The sequence below is a fragment of the Agelaius tricolor genome, unplaced genomic scaffold, assembly GCF_023055355.1.
Source record: "Agelaius tricolor isolate 1412-34295 unplaced genomic scaffold, bAgeTri1.0.p SCAF_30, whole genome shotgun sequence".
NCBI lineage: Eukaryota > Metazoa > Chordata > Aves > Passeriformes > Icteridae > Agelaius > Agelaius tricolor.
Window position 1 is genome coordinate 3,701,280 of NW_027269290.1, and position 26,099 is coordinate 3,727,378.

Below are 26,099 nucleotides of genomic sequence, written 5' to 3' on the forward strand. Positions count from 1 at the left end.
TCTGCCCATACATCCAGGGTTACCCCATCCTACAACTCTTCAGGTGCAGCATTCAGCACTTGCCCTTTTTCAACTCCATATGGTTGGTGATTGCCCAGCCCTCATGTTTATCAACATCTCTCTGCCTCCGAGGGAGTCAACAGCTCTTCCCAGTTTCGTGTTGTCAGCAGAATTTCTCAGTATCCCTTTGAGTCCTGATCTGAGTCATTTATGAAGACACCGGCCCTAAAACCGAGCCCAGCAGAGCCCCATCAGTGACTTTTTGCCAACCCTGTGCCCCTGGGCACCCAAACCTGCCTGAACGTCTCTAGACACCCAACCTGTGTGACCCCCTGGGCACCCAAACCTGTGTGACCCCTGGGCAGTGCCAGAGGAAGCTGTGAGCTGCCTCCAGGAGATGCCAAGAATCACGTGCTGAAAAGCAGCACCTTGGGATTAATTCATTGCAAGAATTATGTGGGAAGGAGACCTACTACTTATGAAGGCTGAATGCTTCATTCCTACACTTTTAGAGAAAATCAGCATGAAAATTACTAGAGAAATAGAGAAGCCTAATAAAAGGCTTCTAAAAAAACTATTTATTTTTGTTGCCATCACAATCCAAGGCAAAACCACTCTCTTGTTTTTCCTCTGCTTCAAATGTATCAGAGGATAATGAAGACTTTTGCTACTGTTTGATGCATCTCATTGTCTTGAAGTTATTTTGATTATTCAAATGCATTCATGCTTTTGTTATTTTAGAAGGAATACATTGGACCTGGTAGGTCAACACCATCTAGCAGAGCATCACAGAAGCAAAAAAAGGGAAATTGTGGGGTTTTACTCTGAGTTATAAGGTAGGTTCAATGTTTCTTTAAAAAAAAACCAAGTAACTAAACCAATAAACTGTATTGCATTGCAATTCATTGCAAATGGAATAAGATATTCTTAATTAAACTCTGTCATTGCAATTCAAATAAACTGTTTGGGATTATTTTTCCAAAATATGGCCAGGCTTTAACACAACTGAAAACGAAGAGGAAAATGAGTGAAAAAGGAAACCGCCTCCAACGTCCTTTGGTATTATTGTGTCATTGGTGGAGTGTAATTTGAAATAACAACACCAAACATCTTTTCCCACACATTTTTGCACAGTTTCCATACACACCTCAGGGAAAATTTATTCAAAACCTGAAAATAATCTGAATAGATAGAACTCTACAGTTATGACTAGAGCACAAACTAAATATATAAATATATATATATAGAGAGAGAGAGGAAATAAGTGTTTTATTTGTTAAATAAGGAGAGGAAATGTTTAACGTAGAAGACATCCCTTTTCCAGAGACACAACCTTACCTCGTGCTCCCCTGTCTCAAAGCCCCACAGGTAACTTTGGACTCAGAGTTCCTGGAGACCTCGAAGGAGCAGCTGAAAAAAGTAAGATGAGAAAGCTTTAAGATTTTGATAGCAGAGTCAGCATTTTGGGTCAAATTAGAGAGCAAATAAATGATTGGAAAATGAACTTGAGGGGCTCTTAGCTATGAACCAAGACAAGTTTAACGACATCACATTCTTGATCCTGCGTGTAATTTTGCGGGCAGCATCTGCAAGATCTGAGCGTCTTTGGGAGACACACACAGAGGGATTTCAGCGAGCGCAGGGGCCAGGGGGTGCCCGGGGGCCCCGCCTGTGCCCCGCCCCGGCAGCTGCGGCCGCGGGAACCCCCGGGCACGGCGCCGGGCACAAAGTCCGCCCCGGGGCGGGCCCAGGTCGGCGGATCCGCCCGGGCAGCGCCGGCCCCGCCCGGCCCCGCACCTGCCCCCGGGGCCGCCCCGCCGGAGTCGGGCCGAGCCGCCGCGGAGCTGCTGCCGGAGCGCCCGCCATGGGCGTGGGCTATGGAGGGATGCGCTGCGTCAAGATCCTGCTCTTCATCTTCAACCTGACCTTCTGGGTGAGCGCCGGGCGGAGCGGGGCCGGGCGGGGCCGGGCACCTGCTGCAGGTGCCGGGGGTGCCGGGGGGTGGAACGGGCGCGGCTCCCTCCGGGCAGCCCTGCGGGATCGGCTCCCGGAGCTGACACTGCGCTCCCGGCTTCTGCTGGCTCCTAGGGAAATAAAGCACCGGCTCGGTGTAAGATGACATTGCTGAGCAGAGACGGCATCTGTCTAAACTGATCATTTAAAGTAGCGATCATTTCCCCGGCAACCACGCGGCTGCAGGAGGAAGCTGAGAGAGGTTCCCCCAGTAGAGTGCAGTGAGCAGAACATTTCACAGCATCACGGTGCTTTTTACTAATGTCGTTTCAAATAGGGAGCCACCAGCTGCTACAAGATCATCCTAAGACAAAGAATCACATCACCCCAAGAGATTTAGGGAGTGCTGTGTCCATTCTTCCCACATTGCACCTTTTCAATAGTCTCACAGTTCCACGCAGCTGAATTCACGCTTTCTCTTCTCTCACTTTCCCTCCCTCATGCACTGTTCTCCCTTCAGCTTTCCAGAAAACAATCAGCAATGTTATCTTCTTAAATGTCTTTTTCTTTCCTTCTGATTCACTGGGGTCTTTTTAAAAGAAACCACAAAGTCATCCTGTTCAGCCTCTCTGGACCAAGCAGTTTTGGGCTTTTGTCTCCTTTATGCTTGAAGCACAGTTAAACCAAAGGCTGTTCCCTCGTGGTGACAGCGCTGCATGCTCCGGGGACACAGTGCTGCTGTGCTCGAGCTGGAGGGGCACTGTGATTGCTGCCCAGCTGCAGCTGCAAGGCAGCAGAAGGACAAAGCTTTGTGTTATTTGTTTCTCAAAAGTGACAAGTACTGTGTTTTGTTATCTGCCTTTTCGCTGAGATGGAAGGAATCATCTCCTCAGCTGGCTGGGACATTCATCCCGAACTGCCAGGGGCACTCCACAGCCTGGAGAGGCCCTGGCAGCCCAAGGCTGGCAGCAGGGAGGTCCCCATGCTGTGACAGGGTGGCAGGGGACCCTCACTCTCTGCTAAGACACATCTGTGAGGAAAGCTGTGATCCCAAGCTCTCCAGCTGTACAACTGCCTGCTCTCTTGGCTTGTGGAGCTGTGCCAATGGATCAAGTGCCAGGGAATGCAGGGCAGGTTAGGGGAGCCCTGTGCCAGGCTGGCACCCAGTGGGAAGCAGCAGGTGTTTGTGAGCTTGTCCAGTTTGTGCAGGTGCCACAGGCTGGGGCTCTGGGCCTGGACAGCAGCAGGACACGGTGCCTGGTCCTGAGGGGAGCTGGAGGTGCCTGCAGGACACACAGCTCTGCTCTGAGGGGTGCTGGAGGTGCCTGCAGGACACACAGCTCTGCCCTGAGGGGTGCTGGAGTTCTCTGCCTGCAGGACACACAGCTCTGCCCTGAGGGGTGCTGGAGTTCTCTGCCTGCAGGACACACAGCTCTGCCCTGAGGGGTGCTGGAGGTGCCTGCAGGACATACAGCTCTGCCCTGAGGGGTGCTGGAGTTCTCTGCCTGCAGGACACACAGCTCTGCCCTGAGGGATGCTGGAAGTGCCTGCAGGACACACAGCTCTGCCCTGAGGGGTGCTGGGGTTCTCTGCCAGGACACACAGCTCTGCCCTGAGGGGTGCTGGGGTTCTCTGCCAGGACACACAGCTCTGCTCCTGAGGGGTGCTGAAGGTGCCTGCAGGACACACAGCTCTGCCCTGAGGGGTGCTGAAGGTGCCTGCAGGACACACAGCTCTGCCCTGAGGGGTGCTGGAGTTCTCTGTCAGGACACACAGCTCTGCCCTGAGGGGTGCTGGAGTTCTCTGCCTGCAGGACACACAGCTCTGCCTGGCAGGCTGATGATCTGTCTGGCACGTGGTGAGGCTGAAACCTCTGTAGATCTTTTCCCTCAAACAACATGCTGTGACACTCCTTTGTGACCTGGTCTTATTCACATTAAAGGCAATTTTCCCTTGCACTTGACAGCATCTATCACTGGTTTGTAATTTCTGTGATCCAAGATATCTACCCAGTAACAATCCTTGCACCTCCTAGTTTTGTTGGGGGTCCCCTGCCCCACTCCATTTCTCATGACAATTCAGGCCCAGTTTTGATAATTAAATAACTGACAAGGTTTGAGAGTCTCTAGTAAGTTCAGAAGCGCCACTACACTGAGGAGCTGAAAGAAGAAAGTACATTGCACTGTAATAGGAATTTGTTGTTATCAGAGCCTGGCAAGTGCTGCATGAATTTTCTGACAGTGCAGTTCTGAGCTGTGGGATTTTAAGAAAGCACAAGGTGCCAAGACACTGCTGTAATGCTCTGCAGCCTCTTGTCACTGCAGGCCTGACTGCTGTGTTTGTGTTGCAGCTGGCAGGACTGGCTGTCATTGCCTTCGGGCTGTGGCTGCGCTTCGGTGGGCCCATGGCAGAGTTTGCTACAGACAAAAAGTCCCCGGAACTTTTCTTCATGGGTAAGTGACAGTGCTGGGGGGCAGCAGCCTCCAGCCTTGGCTGCATCCTGGGGCAGGTGACACACCTTGGTCAACAATTTCTGGGCTGACCTACACAAAACTGGATATTGTGTGCTGTGTGCCATGTGTGTGATGGCTTTTGACCTTTCTCTGATTGACAGCCACTTCCTTAGACCTAGCTAATCTCTTCTCCTGGATTTGATCCAGCCCCTCATATCCTAAGTGAATTGTGCTAATACTCTCAGAATAGAAGGTGAGACAGGTCAGAGACTCGTGGGGCTCACCAGTATATCCCTCCAGAATTTTGTGTGCAGCTTCCAGACAACAAAACAAGTGTCCTTTCAGAATGTTCCCAGAACCAGGACAGCAGCAAAATTCTGCTCAGCAATTCTCCCTGTGGAGGCCTCAGTGGGACCAAAGTGCCAAAGCAAATCCTTCCACAGCTGAAAAGTGATATTACCTGGTGTTCAGTCATCTCAGGAGCTGTTTATCCAACCTGGGCAGGAATCAGCTTGTTCCTGTGCCCACAGAACTGGGATTAGTCACATCTAATTTTAGCATTTAAGATAACTTCTTTCTCCCTGGGATTTCCAGGTGGGTTTTTGGGACCTGTGCTTCATATTTATAGATATCCTTAAATAGCAGCTGTCTGGGACTGCCAGCAACTGCAGCTCTCTGGCATTGGCAACTGTAACATACTTTTACACCAGAAAAGTTGGATTTTTTTCTGTTTAATACATCACCCTTAGAGATGGACCTAATAAAATCCCATTGGTGCAAACATTTTTGCCATCTACAAATGCTAAGTGTGAGTGAATACCCGGTCCTGCCCTGGCCATCAGGCGACTCTGCCAGGGTGGAAGGACTGGGAGGTGACAGAGGTGTCCTCCAGCAGTCACCTGTCACTCCAGGATTGTGCAGTTGCCTTAAATACCCCAATGCTCTCCGTGGAGGCTTTGACTCAGATCCACCACAGCCCCAGGCCCAGGTTTCTGTAACATCTGCAGCCAGGCTAGAGGCACAGAACTGGCTGTGCAGCCATGGGAATAGATGGGGAGAATGTGATGTCCAGCAGTGTTTCCCTGGGATTTTGTGAGGCTGAATAAAACCATTCAGATGAAAACGTTGTTTGGGACCTGAGGGTTACTGTAAAACACACTGCAGCAGCTCAACAGACACAGAGAGCCAGGAAGTATGATTTACTTTTTCTCTTACATCTGAGCCGCTATGACAGCAGCATATTAGATCACCAACTTCATTTCCAGCTCCACTTTATACCTGCTGAATTCCCTGTGCTGTAGATTGGAATGCTTCCCTGCCTGATCCACTTATGTTTGTCCCAGGAGAGCAAACAAGACAAAAGGATGTTCTGGCCTTCAAAATCAAGTGCTGCTGGGAGGCAGAAACTGCTACATCCTGTGCTGTGAATAAGCACCACAACTCCAGTACAGCCTGGAACACACAGTGTAAACAAGATATTCTTTGGTGCATGTGTATTTAAATCTCCAAAAGATGTAGTCTGCTTCTGCCCTGAATAGAAATTACAAAAGTTGTTCAAAGTCGTTAATTTTGGGAAGTCCTGAGGAATGTTCTTGTAAAAATTTCATCAGACACCATGACATTCAGCTTTTGGGCTGCCACACGTATTTATAGAGCTGCCTGTTGAAATATGTAACTGTGAGAGGAAGTGCTGAGGAACAGGGCACAGAGATTTCAGAATTCTTTTAAACTTGCAGTTGGTCTGAATTCTAAAGCAAAGTTTTGCCCTTTTCTGTAATAGGCACTGAACAGAGCATTCCTGTGAAAGAAAACCAAAGAGTTTTCTGCTGCCTCCCTCCCTCATTACAAACCCTGCTAAATGCTGGGACTCCTGAGCATCTGATGGCACAGCTCAGGCTGTGCTGAGGCTGTCAGCAGCCTGGGGCCAAGGCTGTGGTAAAAGGACAGGGAGAAGTTCAGTTACAGTGGCTTTGCAGCAGACAAAGCTGCATTTGAAGATGATGCTGAAGAGCTTTCTCTCTCAAGGAGATTTCAGCTCGGAGTCCCCCCTGGCAGTTGTGTATTGGGCCTTTCTCAGAGTCTCTGGGACTGTTGTTTATTTGGCTCTGTGTGTTTGCTCTCTAACATGCTTTCTGGGTGGCAGCCAGGGTTTTGCATAGGAATTCTTAATATGGAACACTGTGCAGCACACCAGGAGCAGCTGCCCTGAGGGCTGAAAGAGAAAGCAGATCAGCAGTATGACTTAAAATATCAGCATATAGCTATACATCCAAAAATGATTTCTTTATCTCAGTTCCACTGATGGCTTTTGTGGCTCCTTATGATAACCCAAGGCCCTGGGATCACATCAGCTTTGTGTCAGTGCTTGGAACAAGAGTGCAGGTGCATTGAAACACTCCAGAATCACCATCTCCTGCAAAACAGTTCATTTTCTTTCTTCTAAAGGGCAGCACATTCTGCTCTTTCTGTACCTGGATTGAGCTGCCAGCCGACTCTAACCAGCTTCTCTCTTCTGCTTCCTTGTGATTGTTTTTTTCCTGGATCTGAAATGTTGGGTTAGTGTAAAATAATTGATAATTCTATCCTTGCATTTTCCATTAGGCCAGAGTGAGTCTCCTTAAATAGCCCTGTTCTTTACCAGCAGCCCAGCTGTCTTTTCTGCCCCTGGAATAGTTTGGGCCATGACTTGGCAACCAGGCCTGTTCATCTTTTCCAGCCACTGAGATGTTTTTGTTGGTTGGAGAACAGCTTACAGGCAGCAGTGCTGTGGGCAAGCACATATGTGTTCCTAGCTTTCTGTTGCTTGTGGTTTTGTGTTTGGTGATCCATATTCCCCACTGCAGTTTGCAGTGAAAAAGCTACAACAGAAAAGGTTGGAATTGGAACACTTTGACCCACGGGGCCTCCAGACATTTTACCAGACACATCCTACACTGGAGCAGGCTCCTAAAACTGAACATCCTCTCCCTGCAGCTCCCCAGCTCCTGGAGTTCCCTCTACAGTGGGATGTATTTTTATGTTACTCCATCTCACAGTACAGTTCTTGTGCCTGTGCTTCAAGTGATGAAGCAAAACTGTGGCTTCCCTGTTCAGCTGCAGTTCAGCTCTGGTAGAGTTCATAGATCCCTCTCTCAGCTGCACTTGAGAGAGAAAAAATGAAAGAAAACCAGATAATTTCATCAAAGGACAATAGCTGGCAGATACCTTTTTATCTGAGTTGCCTGTGACACTGCACAGATCAAATGGATCTGTGGAATTAAGGGAATTCCCTTGGATTGCTCATCCCTATGGAGACTCCTATACCAAGACTGGAGAAATTTTTTACTGGGCAGGTCTGCAAGAGTCAGAAGGAAGTAAGATACTTGTGGGAACTCAGGGTGTCAGCATTACTGTCTCACAATTAGTTGGTCCTTAATTAATTCCTTGTAGTACTGCTGGTCTTAATTTTAAGAAAAACTGAAGCACAGTAGTACAGACCAAGTGCTGCTGAGTGCAAGTAGAGCACTTGTAAAGCAAAAATTGACATGGGGACTTTTTAAGGATCAGTTTCAGTTCCCCATTCTTCCATCTCTGCTTTCGGTGGACAAAGGGCAACAAGCAGGACAAACTCTGTACTCCTCAGAAATGAAGTGCAGAGGGTCTCATCCCTGCCAACACCAATAAAAGTCAAGTGTGTGTACTCAACAAACCCCCTCAGGAATGGTAACAAAACCTGATGAATGCAAACAAATCAGTCTGGGTGGCTCTTTCAGGGTTGCTCTGGGTTCCTTCTCTCTTTCAGGAGAAGCAACAATTCAGCCCTGAATTGTTGCCTCTCCTGCAGAGCCAGAGCTCACAACCCTGCTATGCTCTGATCTGTTCTCTTTGTTTCAGTCCCCTGATCCAGTCTGTGGTCCAGGCATCCATCAGGGCCAAAACAGCTGTGGACAAAAGTTTTAGGGTGATAGTGGCTTTTTCTTGGGGTCAGTGAGAGCAGGAGTGATGCTGCTGGCTTTGCAAGGTACGTGGATGGAGCGTGCCTCAGGGTATGAAGTCATGTCTGGAGCTGAAGGATATTAGTAGCTTTTCTCCATAGCAGTGGATGCCCATACAAACAGGAGCTGGCTGGAGTTCCATCCATGTGAACTCCACTTCTCTGCTCCTGTGCCTCACTTTGTTCAAGTTCTATTCATGTATTTTGGAGTCAAGCACTATACCCTTAGTCAACAGGATTTTCCCTGCTAAATCCACCACCTCTCAAACTCTACCAGCCTTTAAAATGAGAGCTGTTGGCAAAGCAGCCCCTGTGAAGAGATGTGCAACCACAAGAATAGCATTAAATGATCCTGCCATCATGTATTGGAGAGGCTTTTAGTCTGTACTTAAGACTTTAGCAATGAAATTGTCTTTTTTCCTATCATCTGTGTGCAGCTCTCTTTTTCTGTTGCTCAGGAAGAGTGGTTTAGAGAGAAAAGGCTGATAGTGGCCCTGAGTGGAAAACGGAAGCTGCTCACTGGAAATTCACTTTAAAAATATGACACCACCACTACCACCCCCTGAGAAAACCTTACTAAAAATGAAAGTTGTTCCAAAGTCTTCAGTCTCTGTTGTGGATCACAAAACCTTGCAGCAGTTCCTAAGAGTTAGCATTCCCCCAGACAGAATAAAGGCAAGAATAAAGGCAATTCTAGCCAAACAAGCTAATTTAGCCTAATGTGACAATCTCTCCATCTGCATTGGGGTGATTGCTGTATATTTGCAAGATGCTGAGGTTCAGGAGGGGTTTTGTTCTTTAATCACTTAAGCATGATAATGCACTTAATGCTTTTTGCCCATTAAATTGTCCTCCTGGGTGGCTTCTCCCAGCCAGTCCCACCCCATAGCAGCAGCCAAGCCCACAGTTACCCCATTTCCTTCTCCTCCCTCGAGGCAGCTGGAAGCCCCCCTTGTTCCTGCTCACTGGTGGCAGTGATGTGAGTGCTGAGCCCTGAGCCCCCTCGGGGAGCACCCAGGCTCCAGGGGTCCCTGATCTGCTCAGGCTGCCCAGGCCCAGCCCAGAGCTCACACAGCAACACTGGGAGCTCTCTGGAAAGAGCCACCTGCAGGAGGTGCCTGGGGATAAACCTGCCACTGGTGCTGCGGGAGGGAAAAGGGCATCAAGGTGCTTCCCATCCCTGGATGCCTCCAGAACGTGGCTGGTTACATTAATGTGTGACCCCAGAGGGTGCTGAGGCCCTGGCACAGGTGCCCAGAGCAGCTGGGGCTGCCCCTGGATCCCTGGCAGTGCCCAAGGCCAGGCTGGACAGGGCTTGGAGCAGCCTGGGACAGTGGGAGGTGTCCCATGGCAGGGGGCTTGTAGCTGTGATATTTTCTGAAAAATCCTTTCCTTAGGTCGTTTTCTCCTGAGAAGCTGAGAGGCCTCAGGAACAAAATGTAACCAATGTTTATCTGCTGCTGTGGAATGCAACAGGTGCATCTGGGATTGGTCTCATGTGGTTGTTTCTAATTAATGGCCAATCACAGTCAGCTGGCTCAGACTCTCTGTCTGAGTCACAAGCCTTTTATCATTCCTTCTTGTTCTATTCTTAGCCAGATGCCTTCTGATGAAATCCTTTCTTCTATTCTTTGAGTATAGTTTTAATGTAATATATATCATAAAATAATAAATCAAGCCTTCTGAGATATGGAGTCAGATCCTCATCACTTCCCTCATCTCAAGATCCCTGTGAACGGTCACAGGGGCTGGAACTCCCTCATCTTTAGGGACCCTTCCAACCCAAACCATTCCATGATTCCTCTTGGAGCAGCACCCCACACTCCAGGGTTGCTCAGGCTCCTTTTTCACACAGAGTCTCTTTAAGAGATGCTCTGAAGCAGTTCCTACATAACAAGCAAACCAGTATAGCCCATTACAACTCCTGTAAGGGAAATGTCCTGTGCAGTGTTTTGCTCTGACAGAGCTGTAAATACATTTGGATTGTCCACTTTGAAGCCATTGAGAGGAAAGTGTTTTGTCTGCTGGAAAAAAACAAAACAAAACAAACCAGCAACCAAAAAGCCCTCAGGCTCCTTTTTGGGGCTTGTAAGATCAAAAACATCTTCAGGAGGGTTTGGATTGAGCTGGCTCATGCACACACAGGATTACCCAGTGTCCTAATCTAGAGAGGATTGCAGAGAATGACAAGAGGATTTCAGAATACCAAATGACTGAGTGTTACAAAGGCAGAGGAAATACAGTGACAACAAAGTGATGCAAGTGGTAACAGATAATGTAAGCAGTACAAACACTGCCAGACTTTAAATTAGCTACAACCACACAGGAACATGATCTTAGACTCACTATCAGTTGCTCTTGACTTCAAAGTGATTTGCTTACTGCAGCCAAGCAGGCATATAAATGTCAGGAAATTTGAAGAAAGAAAATAGGAATCCAGTTGAAAAATCTTAATATCATTGTGTACATTTGCAGTGCACTCCTGAACACTCTGTGGTTCTAGTCAAAAAGGTTCTAGTCAAAAGTGAAAGTAGAAAAAGCACCAAGACATTTGACCATGTGCTTCTGACCACAGTGTGCACTCTGAACAGCTCCCATGTGAGGAAGGTTTCCCACACTATTCACATCAGTAAATGGCAGAATCCATTGCCATGGGGGTCTGTGAAGAGCAGCCAGGGCAGGACAGCTCCAGCTGGCACAGGTGTGCAGTGACACTGAGTTCAGAGCAGTCTGTGGGGGTGGCAGAGCCTTTGGGAACAGCTTTGGGAACAGCTTTGGGAACACACTGCCTCCAGTGAATCTGGGCCATAATTATTTGGGTTCATGTGAGCAAGATATGTAACAAGGGCTGGTGTTCTGTGGGAAAGGGAGGAACTGGACTGGGATGTTACATTACAGTGAGGCTGCTTTTAAATTGAAATTCAGGATTTGTGCATCAGCAGTAGCCTCCACACTGGCTGGTGCCTCTAATGGTTCCAGGAAGATTAACCACAGAATCTCTGCTGAATTCACACCAGACACTTAATCAGATAAATCCATTATGCTCAAATTAAGGGTATGTTCCACTTCTCCAGAAGTTCATGTCACTTTAGAGGCCTCGGCAGCTTTTCTCCAGTTCTGTAAATGTATTTTATAAATAAATATACAATGGAAATTTCTAGTAACAAGCCTGTTTCAGGAGCTGAGTTTGGTGCCACACACACAACCGTCCCTGTCTGGGTGGTTTTTTTTTTTCCAACTCCTACGTGTGTTTCTCATATTTTCCAGGAGTGTGTCTGTGCTAGAAGTTCCTTGGTGCTCTCCTAAGGGCTGGAGAGCCTCAGTCCTTCTGTGGAGGGGGACATCTGCCTCTGGGGCTGCAAGGAACACACAACCCCAGGAAAATCCCTTCAAGCCCTGTCTGGGTCCCAGGCTCTGCTGTTGCTGCTGCTGGGTCCCTCACCCCCAGAACAGAGCTGCTTGTTCTCTCTGTGGAGTTGGAACAGTTGGGGGTTTGTTCAGTGTTATTTACTCAGCCCAAAAGAGAGGGAAAAAAAAAAAAGGAGAATTATTTCAAATGGAAAGTGCCCATAGCAGCCAGGTAAACAAGAAAGCCATGTGAAATAAAGCCAGACAGAGACAGGGTGTGTTTGTCTGCTCCTGCTCTTTGGCAGGGATTTGTGCCTCAAACCTTCAGTAAGACTTGGGGAAAAACAAACAAACAAACAAAAGTATGTCTGGGAGTGGGTTCTCTTCCAGAGTCTGAAATTACATCTCTTCCAGCCAGGCTGATCCTTCCCTCACTCTTGATATGCATAAAAATATATTGCAGCCAGTAGCTATAAAATTCCATCCTTCTCTTCCATCTGGTCTAAAGAGATGGAATTCTCTAGCATTGCCAATCACAGAGGGTTTGTACACTCAGAAACAACACACAGGATCCCTTGCTCCTTTTGAAGGTGCTTTCTCAGACTTGCAGTCTCCTGTCCCCAAGTGCAGCCCAAGAAGGGCTGTGTCCTTATCTCCAGAGGAGACAATGTCTTAGGGAAGAGCTGAGTGCCACGAGCACTGAGGCTGATCCAGAGATCTGCTGACCTGTGCATTTGCCATTCTTCACTACTGGGAGCCACTGGATGCTCTGACACTGCCAGATAACATTTTAATTCCCCTTGTAATTGCAAAGCAGAGTCTGCTAGAAAATGGGAATCCCTCCTGTTGGAATTTTCACAGGGAATACCCCCATTTGACAATTTCCTTTCAGGAAAGAATGATTTTCCCCATGGGATGAATCAAAAAAATCAAATATACAGAAAAGCTGCTGCTTTATGACTTTCCAAATTTGTCTTTGCAAAATACAACAATTGCAGAGGAAGGGGGTTCTCCTCTAACACACACTACATTACAGCCAGAAGGGAAATCAATTCATCAGGTGTTCTCTCACTTGACTCACTGCTAAAAGAAGAAGTCTTCATTTCTCTTCACAGCTATAAAAAAACTGGAAGGGGAAGGGGGGGGGTCAGCACAGCAAAAAAACCCAAACCAACCACACCCCAAAACCTCAATATTTCCTCATTAAAAAAAATATTAAGAGAATAGGCTCTGTTCAAAAATCCCCAGTTCTGTGACACGTTGTTTTTCATCCTCTTGTGGTTATAAAGAAGCCCCTATTTCCTCCAGAACCCCCTGTGGCTGGGCTGCCTAAATCAACCAATTTTCTGTCAGATTTGCACATGGATTTTTAATCTTTGGAATGTGCCTCTTCACCCCTTTGCATTCAGGGGTTGCCAGTGACCTGTTTGTGGGTCCTAAATGCAGGTGGAGTAAATATTCCAATATTCTGCAATCACAGATGGCAGAGCTCTGTCTCTGGGGCCAGTGTGGCTGCCACAGCAGCGTTCCTGCTCTCTGCATTCCCTGCTCTCAGTTTAGGTGCCAGCCCTCTCTCCTCTCCATGAGCACACACAGACCAAAGAGCAGAATTGCAGGAAATCAACAGAGGCAACAAGAGGTGAGAGGAAAAAAATTCACAAAGGCCACAAACCTTTGCTTCCTTTCCACCTTGTACATTTTCCTTCTGCTGCACAAAAAGCTGCAGCTGGAGAGTCTTCTCATCATTTTCCACTCACCTAAACAAGCTCTCTATCCTGACCTGACTCACACACTTCTTTTTGCCATGTTGAGCTGCATGGTGAATTTTTTCTGTCAGTTTGTAGCTCTCAAACCTGTTCCATTTTGTGGCTATAAAGTGACTTTTTTTTGTTTCCCTGCTGTGCTGTAGATGCCAAGCTGGAGGCCATGCCAAGGCTTTGTATTTTACAATGGAAGTGCTGATGAATAGAAGCTGATTAAGGCTTTCCATCCTGCTTTTTAGGAAGGGATGGGTTTTAGTGAAGCTGAGCTACTTCTGACACTGGATACTATTGCAAGGCAAGGTGTGATATTAACCACTAAAAGGCTGGATTTGCACTGCTGGCCCTGACAGCTCTCAGTGCTTGATGGCTTTAGGTAAGGCTGGGATTCCAAGGGCTGTGTGCCAGACATTGCCACTCTTTGCTTTTTTTTGTTTGTTTGTTTTCTCTCTGGAGAGTCTCACTTTAAATTTAGGTCTGTTCTTATCAAGAATTTGAGGTGAACATGCCTACATGGCTGTTTACAGCCCTCTAGGAAAAGAATTACCAGATCCTTTTTACATACTCACACTATCCAGGATATTTGTGCATCTACAGATTTGATACTTTTACAAACTGGTTTAAACACAGAAGAGCAAAGAAAATTAAGTCTGTGAACAAAACTGATCAAACTAAGAAATGTTCAAAATCTACCCAAAAATATTGTTAAAACCAAATGAGGTTAGATGTTGGTGCCAAGAAATTGATATCTTTTATTTAATAGTAAAAGAGGCAAAGAGAAAGAAAAAGAAAGAAATAGAAAAAGAAAAGGGGGGGGGGCACAGACAGGGAGAGAGTGACAGGGGTTAGTGGGGCCTCAGTCAGGATGTGGTGGTCTTCTCTGCAGTTTTGCTACAGGAGGCAAAAGTCCTTCCTGAAGATGTTTAAGCCATAAATTAAAACATTTCAATCTCTGGCAGACATCTTTCCTGGAAGTCAACTTCCACTGAGCATCCCTGGATGTGGGTGCTGGGAAAACTCTCAGTGCAAGCTGAGAAGTAACTTGGCCCCTTTAACTTTTTTCAGGCTTCTCTTCATGTGTCTCATGGAATATTCAGAATTGGAAGGGATCCACAAGGATCAACCAAGGCCAAGTCCTGGCCTCAGGACAACCCCAAAATCACAAGTTTATTCCTGTGTGAAAGATTACATGTGTGTATATATAGTAGAAAAGTAAAAATATCATTATTTTTGTGGAAATTTTAAGTGTCAACATTATTTTCCATCTAGAAATAGCTGGGTATCACCAAGTGGCAGTCCCAGGCTGAGAAAGGACCAAGTGGGATGAAGTCTCCTGAGCAGAAGATGGAAGAAGGTGGATTTTAACTCCTGGCTGGCTCAGCCTGGGGCTCAGCTTTGTTTAGTGAGTGTTGTGAGTTCTTCCTGTAACACGCCTTAAAAGGGAAGTTCTCACCGAGGTAGTGGTTTAGCTCTGAGTCATTCGAGTGAAATGCTCAGGCTGTTTCTCTGACAAATGCAAATCCAAATTCCTGAAAGTGGTCTCACCCCCAGACTCACTGAGCTTTGTCTTTCCTAGCTGCAAATAACAAAAAGAAATGGGAAGACTTCTTTCCTGTGTCCTTACTCAAATTTATCTTTGCTAAGTGGCCTGATAAGTACAGGGAGGGAGTAGGGAGGGACACACTGAGTATGTCCAGGAAACATCTTTGTAATGACACTGTGTTTGTTACCATGGAGATCCCAGGAAATGGCAGTGTTGGTGTTTGGCTGGTGAGCACCAGGTTCTGCACCTGAGCGAGGGTTTTTTGTCTTTTCCAATTCATCTTCCACCAGGGCTGGCTGACCTTTCTCCCCTGAGCCATAAATATCTTTGTACTCCAGTAAAAACCAGTGCTGTGCATCTGTGTACAGGTACCAGACTGAGGAATGCTCAGTCCCAGGAAGTCCCAGGTGGCTGAGTATTAAAAATCCAGAAAACATGGAATAAGAACTGCCAACACAGGCAGCAAGCAGCATCTCCCCAGCACCGTGTATATTACAATTAGTAGGGCAAAGCCAAATTCCTTCTTTTATTGCTGCTTATCAGAATGTAGCTCTCAGCAGGAACTGGGGCAGGAGGAGGGAGGGGAGGACAAGGATCACAATAACTGGGATAGACACAGAGACTGAAGGCTGATGTGGCAGTGAATGGGCAGCAGGCAGGTGTTGGCTTTCCCCGAGCAGGCTGCACCAGTGAGGCAGAGGAGCTGCATGGAAGCTCTGCACTCAAACACTGACTGCTTTTACATTTTCCTAGCAATTGCAGACTGTCATCTGTAGGATTTTCTATTCCAGGTCACACAAGGCCTGCTAACAGCAAATGCCAGCAGCTGTGCTAACCCTGGGTCGGATTTTGTATTAATGTTTACAGTGGTAACTGAGCAGACTAAAGGCTCTCAGTGGAAGCTTGGGCAGTCCCGGCTGGGAGCAAGGCTCACTGTGCCCTCTAGTGCACTCTGCCTGCAGCTCCCCTGTCCCTCACCAGAAGGACATGAGGAGAAGGAAGATAAAGCTCTCTTCCCCAGCAGTGGCTCAGCATGGCAGATTTCTGCACATCCTGCACAGGACAAGGACTGGAATTACACCAACGGTGCCAGAGCCAAGGCACAGCCCCGTGGTTGTGCTCTGGTGGGAGCTGACCCCCACAGGAACCCGAGTGTTGCCTAAACACAGATCAAAACCTTTACATTCACAAGTGAGGAAAGAAAAACTCTGAACTCTGATTTCCTTTTATCCTAGATAAAGCCCATACAAAAAAAAATATAAAACCAAAACCAAAACACCTGTTGAATAAGAGTATTTCTAGGTGTCAGGTTACAGCTGGGATCTGCATGGGGCTATGCTGCCATCTCCCATGTTCCTTTCAGTTCCCCCACTACATCACATTTCCAGCCCCAGCTTTCCCAGGAATAAGCTCTCTGGCAAAGCTGGGCTTTTTTTGCCTTACATTGCTGATTGCAGAGGTGTAAGAGGGTTCTGGATGGTATGGGGTTTGTTCTTTCTGCACTGAACTGTCCCTGGGACAGCAAACTGGGAAGGTGAAAGTCACAGATTCTTATCACAGAATATTCTCAGTTGGAAGGGATGGACCAACAAGGATCATCAGGTCCAACTCCTAAGTGAATGGCCCATCCAGGAGTGAAACCTGCAAAGTTGGTGTTTTTAGCACCATGCTCTAACCAACTGAGCTAATCTCAAATTGTCTTATTTAATTCTCCAAGAATTCTGAAGAAAGTATTGCTCTCCTCCTGTGGTCAGAGAACCTTTTCTGTGTAACCAGTTTTGTGAGAGTCAGAGACTTTGTTATACCTGTAAATGTGTGGGGCTGATGAAATAGGTAGCAGACTTTGGGGACAGAAACCCTCTGAAATGGTTGCTGGCTCTGCTTTCCACAGGACTCTATGTACTGGTGGGAGCAGGGGCCATCATGTCAGCAGTTGGATTTTTCGGGTGCTGTGGAGCAGCGCGGGAGTCCCAGTGCTTAATTGGAACTGTGAGTAAAAGGTTTCCAGGGCCTGGGCTCTGCAGGGAAACCATCCAAAGCATTCAGTGCTTGGTGTCATTAATGCAAAGATCTTTACAGTCCAACACCTTAAAGGTCTTATGGCCTTTTATTGGCTATTCCAGTGTCTCTGGAGTCAGCAGCCACCATGCTACTGCAGAGGTGCCCTTGCTTGTCCCTTGTGATGTATTCCCTGGAATTATTCTCTGATTTTTGTGAAGCTCCCTCTGAGCCACATCTTTGCCATTTCCCCTTGGTTTGAATGTGACAAGGAATCTGCCTTGGCAGCCCTGTGCAGAGCCCCCTCAGAGCTCTGGTTCAGGATGGGCAGCTGGGGCCTGGGGAGGACGAGGGCTGGCTGGCAGCCCCCATGAACAAGCCACACTCATGTGAGATTTTCTCCTTCCTCTGCAGTTCTTTGCTTGCCTGTTGGTGATATTTGCAGGTGAGGTCACTGCTGGAGTATTTGCCTTCATAGGCAAGAAAGTGGTAAGTAGCAAACAGCCTCTGATGTAATGATGGGGTAGTTATGGATTCCAGTGCCCACTGACCTGGCTCTTCCATAGGAAAACTTTCCAGGAGACTTTTCCCTGCAAGACTCTCTGGCATTCTTACCTGGAGCCAATGACATCTTGTGTTATCAGGATGAAGTTTTTGCCTCCTCTCTTCAAGAAAAAGTGGAGGTGTGGTTCAGCCTTGAAGGAACATCAAGGGGGGCTGTATGAAAAGAGGGCATTTCCTGGGAGAAGGGCAAACAAACTTAGGCACTGAACTTCCCCAACTCAGAGTGCTTAACCAAAACACAGAACAGAGCCTGTGAACACTCTGAATCCCACCAGGCCACAAACCCTCCTGGCTTTTGAGTCGCCATTCCTGTTTACCAGGCACAACTTTTTGCCCTGGAGGTTGAGGACACAAGGTGAAAGTCTTGGATGGGGGATAAGACTGATTTGTAACTCACTGAAAGTCTGATTTCTGCAGGCAATACAGGAAGCCCAGAAAATCTATGAAGATGCTTATGAGGACTACATGAAAAACCCAGTGGGGAAGGTCAACAGTACCATCTATCGCTACCACGTGGCTGTGAGTACTGCTCCCCTCAACACCTCCCTCCACTGCTCCACTCTCACACTGCCCTTTAGAATCCAGAATTTCTCCCTCTCAGGTGTGGCAAAATACAACTGAATTTGCTTCAAATCCAATCAGAGGCTCACAACCCTGAGAGTTTCCTGAGGGCTCTGTCAGAATTCTGGTTTTTGGATCTCTACATTTGAAAGTGCAATTAGCCAGGCTTTGAAATTGCTGATGCTTCTGGTCTTTGTGTGCAGAAGAAATGACTGTTATGGCCCTTTTGGATATTGAAATCCACAGGTAAATACTTGCAAATGCAGAGAGAGAGAGAGAGAAATGTCTGCATTCCTCTGCATCTGTCAGAGAAAACGTGACCTGTGTCCCAGGACCTACAGTGTGGCTGAACTAAGTCAGTGAAAGACCACACATGTGTGACACAGTTCAGGCCACCCAAAAAGTGAATGTCTGAATCAGAGTTACAACCTGTGACTTCTTTAATCCTGTTTGTGTCCATCCTGGATCTACACTGTCTCCCATGGAGAGCAAGCCCAAGCTTTGCTGCTCCTTACAGCAATTCCCACGTTCTTTAGAATAAACATTTCACAACCTCAGACCCTTTTGTCCTTCTCCCATAGCTCTTATTTCTGACCCAAAGAGGAATTCCAAGCATTTTGTGGGAGATAGGCAAACAGGAAAAACAAACCCTCTGAAACTCTGATTTATTACTGTCTCCAAACCCAGCACGATGTTGTGTCAAAAATAAAATTCCAGCATTCTCTGCTGTACTTTTTGTGCATTGCCCATAATTCTGCATGTGATATTTGAACTTTCTGCATTCTCCCTTTAACTCCTGTTTTCTTGTAAGCCAGGGATCTGCTTTTCCCAAATCCACTTGTTTGCTTTGTTATGAAATACTGCAATAAAAATCTCCTCTGGTCATTGTTGTTAATACAAATGTGGCTGTTTGCTGTGGCCTCACACAATTGAAATTAATTTTTGAGAATTTTGTCCCACGCAGTTGCAACTCTACCAGAAGCAGCAGTTTAAATATAGAGAATAAGGTTATTATTTGATCTGTACAGATTCTTTTTTTTTTTATTTATTTATTGTCTCACTTTCAGTATGAAAATGTGTCCCTAAACCAGGACAAAGTAACAACTGATTTTCATTATGGATCAGTCTGTGGTTTCCCCTCTTTGATCCTCCATCTCTCTCTCATTCAGCTCCAGTGCTGTGGTAAAGGTGGTGTGGAACAACCAACAGGATTACCCTGTCCAGAGAACATCCAGCTGCCAAAGGCAAGTGTCCTCTGTCCTGCTTGTTCTAATCACTTCTTCATGTCAGTCTTTAGTAAAATTGGAGACATTCTATAAGTAAAAGAAAGGAAGAAGTTCTTTTTACCTTGCAAATTCCAGCATGAAATTCTTTATGGAAGGGAGCAGAGTGGTGGCAGAATTAAGCTGGAGGTCATACTGCCCTCAGTCATGACACCTCTTTGTGGCATCCCATGGTAGCCAAGACAATATTGCACCATCTGAAAGGAAAAGGGAAAAGGAGGGAACAGAACAGGATCCCAAATTCCCCATGGAGGCTGGACTTTAGCAAGTGCCCACCTGAGTCATGCATGGAGCCTCCTGACTAGAAACTTCATTGGTGTCAAGAAAGATATTTCTGTAATTTCTGTCTTTTCTGGAATCTGCTTGTGAGTTCAATGTCAAAATGAAGCACCAAACCTCCTGATTTAGCATGGCCTGTTATATAAAGGAGTTTAAATTTAGGGAGAAAACTGAGTGTAAGAAAATTACTTGCATGTGTCAGCCTCTCCAGGCAAGAGGTACAGATGCCTCACCAGGAAAGGGAAGATGCTGGGAAAATTATCCAGCAAAACCCAAGGTTTAGATGCAGGAATTAGGATGGTGACTGCACTAATATTTTTGGGTTTATCCATTGCTTAGTGAGAACAGTTGATAGAATTGATTGAAATATAGATTTCCAGACATTAAAAAAGATTTTGTTTTTAACAGAACTGCCTGGCTGAAATTCAGAATGTAATTGATACTCAGCTGCGCTTAGTTGGAATTGTTGGAATTGCAATTGCTAGCATCACAGTGAGTAAATCCATTGCTCCAATCTTCCTTGAGCCCTGTACCCTGCCCCTTACTCAAAGATTTGTGGAAGGTGTTTTGCAGCAGCTGGTGAGATTCCTCAATTCTTCTTGCTTCCAGTGTGTCTTCTCCCTGGGAATTGCCCCCATCAGTGCAAGCAGAGCTGTGTGACTGTGCTTTTCAAGTTCATTTGGTGTCTTTAGACAGGGTCCAAAGTGATGGTAATCTTCTTTTGTTCTAAGAGCAGGAGAGCAGAGTGCACATGAACCAAATGGAAAAGCAAAACCAATCGAAAAGCTGTAGCAGCATTTACTGTATTCCAAAAGAACTGCAGTCTGATGCTTTCAATCCTTTAGGATACATTCCTTAGTTTTCATGAGGAATAGAGTACCCACAGAACTGTGACCAATAGATGTCACCCTGTCCCAAGGACACAGCAGGGCTGGCAGGCTGGGGCCCTCCAGGCTTTAGTCTGGGCCATGACTTCGTTCAGACTCAGACACAGCAGCATGAGGAGCCACAGCATTAGTAAAGAAACACTCCCTTAGCTGCTGGGAAGAGCAGGACATTCACAGTGGACACTGAAAAGCAGCTGAAGGGTTTCTGCAGGTAACAGAAATCATGCTGTGCATATTGAACAGTCCTGGGGTTTGTATGAGACAAGAAGGGACTCAAAAATACAGTGGGGGTGGGACAGATATCAATAACATCAAGGACACACCAGAACTGGGATCATCTCCCCTTGGATCCCCACCTCAGACACAGCAAAGGTCCTGAAGTGACCACAACCTCTTCAGCAGCAGAAATGCACCTGCACCTTTGCTGTGCTTGTTTCTGCCACTTGCTGGGCTGTGAGAGCTGTGCCCATCCTTAGGGCCATGAACCCAGTGCTTTAAGTGCCCATCTCACACCCCAAGCAGTGCAGGCTCAGGAGGCAGCTGCTTTGGGGAACTGAGCTGTGGCCAGAAAGCAGAGCTCTGCCAACACCCACTGTTCTCTGCTTTTGTCATTCCCTCTGCTGACCAAGTTCCCTGACACGAGCTGGGGTTTAGATTTAAGGCACAGTCTTGCTCTTGAGCACAGGAACTACTCAGAGCTCAGCACCAGCTCTGGGGGCTCTGCAATCACCCTCTGCTCTTACTCTAATGTCCTACTCCATGTAAAAGCATTCTGAAACTCAGAACACTCCAGTGAAATACCAGGATACCACCAATATTATTATCACCAGTTATTATGTGACTTACATTGATGATAGTAACATTAATATTTGGGGCAGTTGTGCTTGGCTGGACATTTAGAACAAAGTACAGTGAAACCAGTGTGAGCTGATAAAATCAGTGCAACCTCCTCCATGTTCACTGTCTGATGTTTTGGGGTTTGTAGATGGAAGCAGTCACTACTCTGCCATAGGGACCTTCAGATTGTCTGAGATGCAAATTGTTTTATAACTGTTTTGTAAGTGGATCCCTAAATCACATCCCTTCTCTTCTAGATCTTTGGCATGATATTCAGCATGGTTCTGTGCTGTACCATCCGTAACATGAGAGAAATGATCTAAAACTGTCACTGCACAACTGTGCCCCAGGAGTTCCAGACTAAGCTTACAAGAAGTGCTCTTCTACCCAATTTAATAATTGTAATGCATTTTAATCAGTGTTTTAACATACTGAGAGGAAAATATCCCGTTAGGTGATCAGGTGAATTGTATTAGTTACAGTAAAACTGAAGTGAACAAAACAAGGGGTCTAAAATGTCCTTTTTAATGAAAAAAGAGCAAAGGTGCATCTAAGACTAATTTGATTTTTAATGTTTGTATATGTGCAATTAAGAGTTTACACATGTATAGACTTTGTGTAAGCATTTGCATGTGTCTCCTTACAAACAGCTCTGGATGTGAGCAGGTCCCTGGATGTGCAGTGCCTGTCCAGGTGAATATCTGCAGGTGGAACACGTTGTGTGTGCACATCCTTCAGGGACCAGTGCTCAGAGCCCTCTCACACTGAGCCTCTGCTTGCCAAGAATTAGCAGAGGCACAAATGCCATTGTAAAAAGACCTATGATCCATTTTGTGACTTTATTTTCCAAAGCCCAAACAGAGCAGAACTAATAAAATTGTACTTTATTTAAAAAAAAACCCAATTAATGCCTAAGGGTCTGCTCCAGCAAACTTAAAGAGTGGACCCACTGACTTCACTGTCATGCAGAGACCGGGTATTTATTTTTTGGAGGACTGGACCCTTCATGCAAATGCAGAAAGCTCTGGGGGAGAAAACACATCCAAGGAAATCCAGGCTATAGGAAGAGGGGGAAAGAGGTGGGAAGCTGGCAAGACCAGGCAGTCATTTGGGACCAACTGCAGTGCAAAGTGTGCTTAAGCTTCCCAAGCTAGGCTGAGATAGACTAAAAATCCCAGCTGTGAGTTCAAGGGGCCACTAAAATCAACATTCAGCAGCCTCTTTATCCCAAAAGCCTCACTGTGGCTACAAACTGGTGCAGGAGTGGAGCCTAGGTGCAGAAAAGCAGCCCCTTTGTCAGATCTCTCAGAATCTAACTGGCCTGTGGAAGCCAAACCAAGAGTGAAAGTGGTCAGAAAAAGACCCACAGCACTTTAATATCCTCAGTTTCTGCTTCTGTGACTATCACAGCTTCCACGGGGCTCTTACCTCAACCTCTCGCCCCCTCCTGGGGGCAGAAGGCAGGAAAGAAAGATGGGACATTTTTACAGAGCCATGCAGGAAGTTTTCTTACTGGCACCTTTAGATTGCATAGCTATAAATTAGATTGTCAGGAATAAAAATTACACTGTGTGCTTGAAATACCTCAGGGCTTGCGTTTACATTGGTTTTTTCTATATTTTAATTTTTCTATTTGTCATATTTATTCATAAGAGAATGTTCCTTTTGAGCCAGCCTAGAAGGGAGAAAGGTTGTCCCCAGAAAAAAAGGCTCAGGATCTCTTAATTTTTGGCTTACTCAAGGTAATTCACAGTTTCAGAGAACAGCTTTTTGCTAACTCTACCCCCATGGCAGCAGGTCTGGTGATCACCAGTTCAGATTCCTGATGCACTTGTTCCATACCTGCTGGGGAGAAGTTCAGTTAAACTACACATTCCAATAGACCTTTGTCCAAGAGGCCTTGGAATTTCCAAGTCATGGGCTCCTTGTTCTACTGAAACACAGTGGAACAAAATGGGATTTCAGGAAATATGTTCTGTGTTGTGTGGGATATACCACCCTTTTATCTATTTTTAATCTCTTATTCCCCAAAGAAACTCAAACTCAAACTCCCATCAGTTTTCTGTCACTCCAGGACTTGGGGTAGTGCTGCTGCTGCAAGTCTCTGGTTTAGTTGTCACATCTTGCTGTCTCTTACATGGATTTCTCTTTTCCAATCATCCAACCACGAGCTGTGGCACTGCATTAAGAGCTGGGCATGGCAGGCACTGCTGACTGAGCTGTGTCTAGGCTGAGCTTTAGGCTGAGCTTTAGGCTGGCAGGGACACATGAAATCACACACCAGTAAAAAGTGAGGCTTATGTCACTCTGTCACAGCTGATTAGCAATGGATGTTAATTAGAAACAGGGCCTGGGACCTCATTCTGCAAGAAGCAGCACAGGAAACAGGGCCCTGATCTGCTGCCTGTTCCCAAGAGAGCAGTGGCAGCAGATCCATGAGGGTCTCAAGCTGAACCTTAGCAATCAGTTTAACACAGCAGCCAGCAAAGCAATCTCCTGGCTCCAGGTGTACCTGAGACTGTCCCTGCAGTGGTTGTGCTCTGAAGAGATGATGGGGTAGTGCCCAGCTGGGGTGTGTTGTCCCAAGGTAGCACTGGAATTGTGGAGTGTCATTTTTGCCACTCAGGACAAGCCAGCTTTCCAGGAAAATCAGTAAAAATAGCACCAGAGCCAGTGGTTCAGGTTCCAAGACTGTTGTCCTACAGGGATAGAAACTGACTGCAAATAAAGCCATTTCCTTGTGTTACATTCCCCCTCATAATGACAGTGTTCTGTTCATTTTAAACACATCTATACATTCCTCAAAGTTGTAGCACCAGAATGTAATGACAGGACCAGAGTTTATCTTTTTATTTATTATTTCTTGAGTAAGATTTCTTGGAAGATGCCCACTCCTGCTTGGAGATGCACTGAATGCCAAGGCAGCTTGCAGAACCTGCTGTTGCTTCCCCAGCCCTCCACTCCCCCAGAAGTACAAAACCACCCCAGTGCCTTAGGAAAACAAGAAAAAGTGGCAGAAAAAAAACCTTCTATAAATTCAGACTCGAGCCACCAAACTTTCTGCTGAAGTGTTTTGGGTTTGTGATTTGTTTTTTTCTTCCTCTAAAGAAAGCATTAATTTTCTGAGCATTCCTGCATAAGCTCTAGGGTTGCAGTTATTTAGGTTTAGGGGATACTTGCACTGCATACCAGGAACAGGACAACACCTGTTAGTGGTTTAGTTCTCTAAGTTATTGGTATAAATTAAGCTGGAAATCAACATGTTATTCATATACTAGTGCCTTTAACAGAATCCAGGGATAAAGGTCTTTTGTAGTTTCCTGCTGTTGTGAGGTGCTTAATATAATTGCAGTTTTCTCTGCATCTTAGTAACTGAAGGTATTTTTTCAGTTACTGCCACAAAAGGCAGCAAAAATACCCATTTATCCTGTCCCTTGCACCTGTGTCAGAGGAAAGTGACAAAAGATCAGATCTCTCCAGGTGATAGAATTTTGAAAGCACATCACACACATTTTCTTGTTCTCCTGTCCTTTGTTCTAGAGCATAAAGATGTAAGTTGTTGATGCCCTTACAGTGTCTCTAAACATCCTGATTCACATCTCCCTTGTCTAATTTTTCTAAGTTACTGATTTCAGTGGGAGCTTCCTTTGTCACAGGGAAACCTCAGCCAGTTTTGGTACCTCTCAGAAATCACAGAGCAGCTGATGTAGCTCAGCCCTGTGACTTCCCTACAATGAAGAGTAGTGTTTCACTTGTCTTGATACTGATAGTTTTATAACAAAACACGTTTCATGTGTCTTGAAAAAGAAATTGAGTTGTCTTAAGCCCTCAAATGCTGTATTGCACAGCCTTTGCAGGCGATGGATTAACAGCATCAGATGCTGTTCATAGAAAATGTACATAAATAAAGCTTTTCAATCTTTTTCCTCTCTATTGGTGCTCCAGCCACGAGGTTCTCCAAAACACTAACCACTTCCTGCATAATGTGTATGGCACAGCATAAATTCTGATTTTGGACAGAACTGGCATTTTGGTTCATGCTGCCAAGTCTGTGGCAGAATTACCTCTTGCTTTGAAAGAAAACAAACTTAACTCTGTGGCTGAAATTAGCTTTCACTTCCCTATGATGTGTTCCGAAGTGGCGTTTTATCGGCTATGTGTCTTGAATTTGAAACAACTTCCTAATAAAAATAACCTGGAATAAACGACTCCCGGAGAGAACTCGATCCGCGCGGCCAGAGCCCCCCCCGGTCCTGAGGGCACCGTGGGGCTGCCCCCGCCTCACCTGCAGCATCCAGGACACCGGCTGGGCTCCAGGAGACGGAGCAGCCCTCGGCCAGCGAGGCAGGCAGGGCCCCGGACTGGGGACTGGGGACCGGGACTGGGATTAGGATCGGGACTGGGATTAGGATCGGGACTGGGATTAGGATCAGGACTGGGATTAGGATCAGGATCGGGATCGGGACCGGGACCCGCCGCGATCCAAACCCGGCACCGCCGGAATTCCCCTCAGGGACCCGCATGCCGGGGAGGCCCCGCCCACTGTGGGCGGTGCACGCTCCCCATTGGCTGCTCGCTCTGCGGGCGGGGCGGGGCCACAATCCCAGAATGGTTTGGGCGGGAAGGGACCTTAAAGCTGTTCCCGCTGTCCCAGGCTGCT

The 26,099-nt window shown here is 46.5% G+C and overlaps 1 protein-coding gene across 1 annotated transcript; it reads left to right on the plus strand.

Moving 5' to 3' along the window:
• The first annotated feature begins 1,677 nt into the window (after positions 1-1,677).
• Positions 1,678-25,648, plus strand: TSPAN2 (tetraspanin 2). The gene is made up of 8 exons (XM_071450036.1): positions 1,678-1,933; positions 4,304-4,406; positions 16,922-17,019; positions 17,443-17,517; positions 18,010-18,111; positions 19,323-19,397; positions 20,124-20,207; positions 21,697-25,648. The coding sequence occupies exons 1-8, from the start codon at positions 1,865-1,867 to the stop codon at positions 21,760-21,762; spliced, it is 672 nt and encodes a 223-aa protein (XP_071306137.1). The 5' UTR covers positions 1,678-1,864; the 3' UTR covers positions 21,763-25,648.
• Positions 25,649-26,099: the final 451 nt, after the last annotated feature.

Coding starts and splice junctions, on each gene's coding strand:
- TSPAN2 (XM_071450036.1), top strand. CDS start 1,865: ATGGGCGTGGGCTATGGAGGGATGCGCTGCGTCAAGATCCTGCTCTTC. Junction 4,407..16,921: donor CCCGGAACTTTTCTTCATGG/GTAAGTGACAGT, acceptor TGCTTTCCACAG/GACTCTATGTACTGGTGGGA. Junction 18,112..19,322: donor TCTATCGCTACCACGTGGCT/GTGAGTACTGCT, acceptor TCTCTCATTCAG/CTCCAGTGCTGTGGTAAAGG.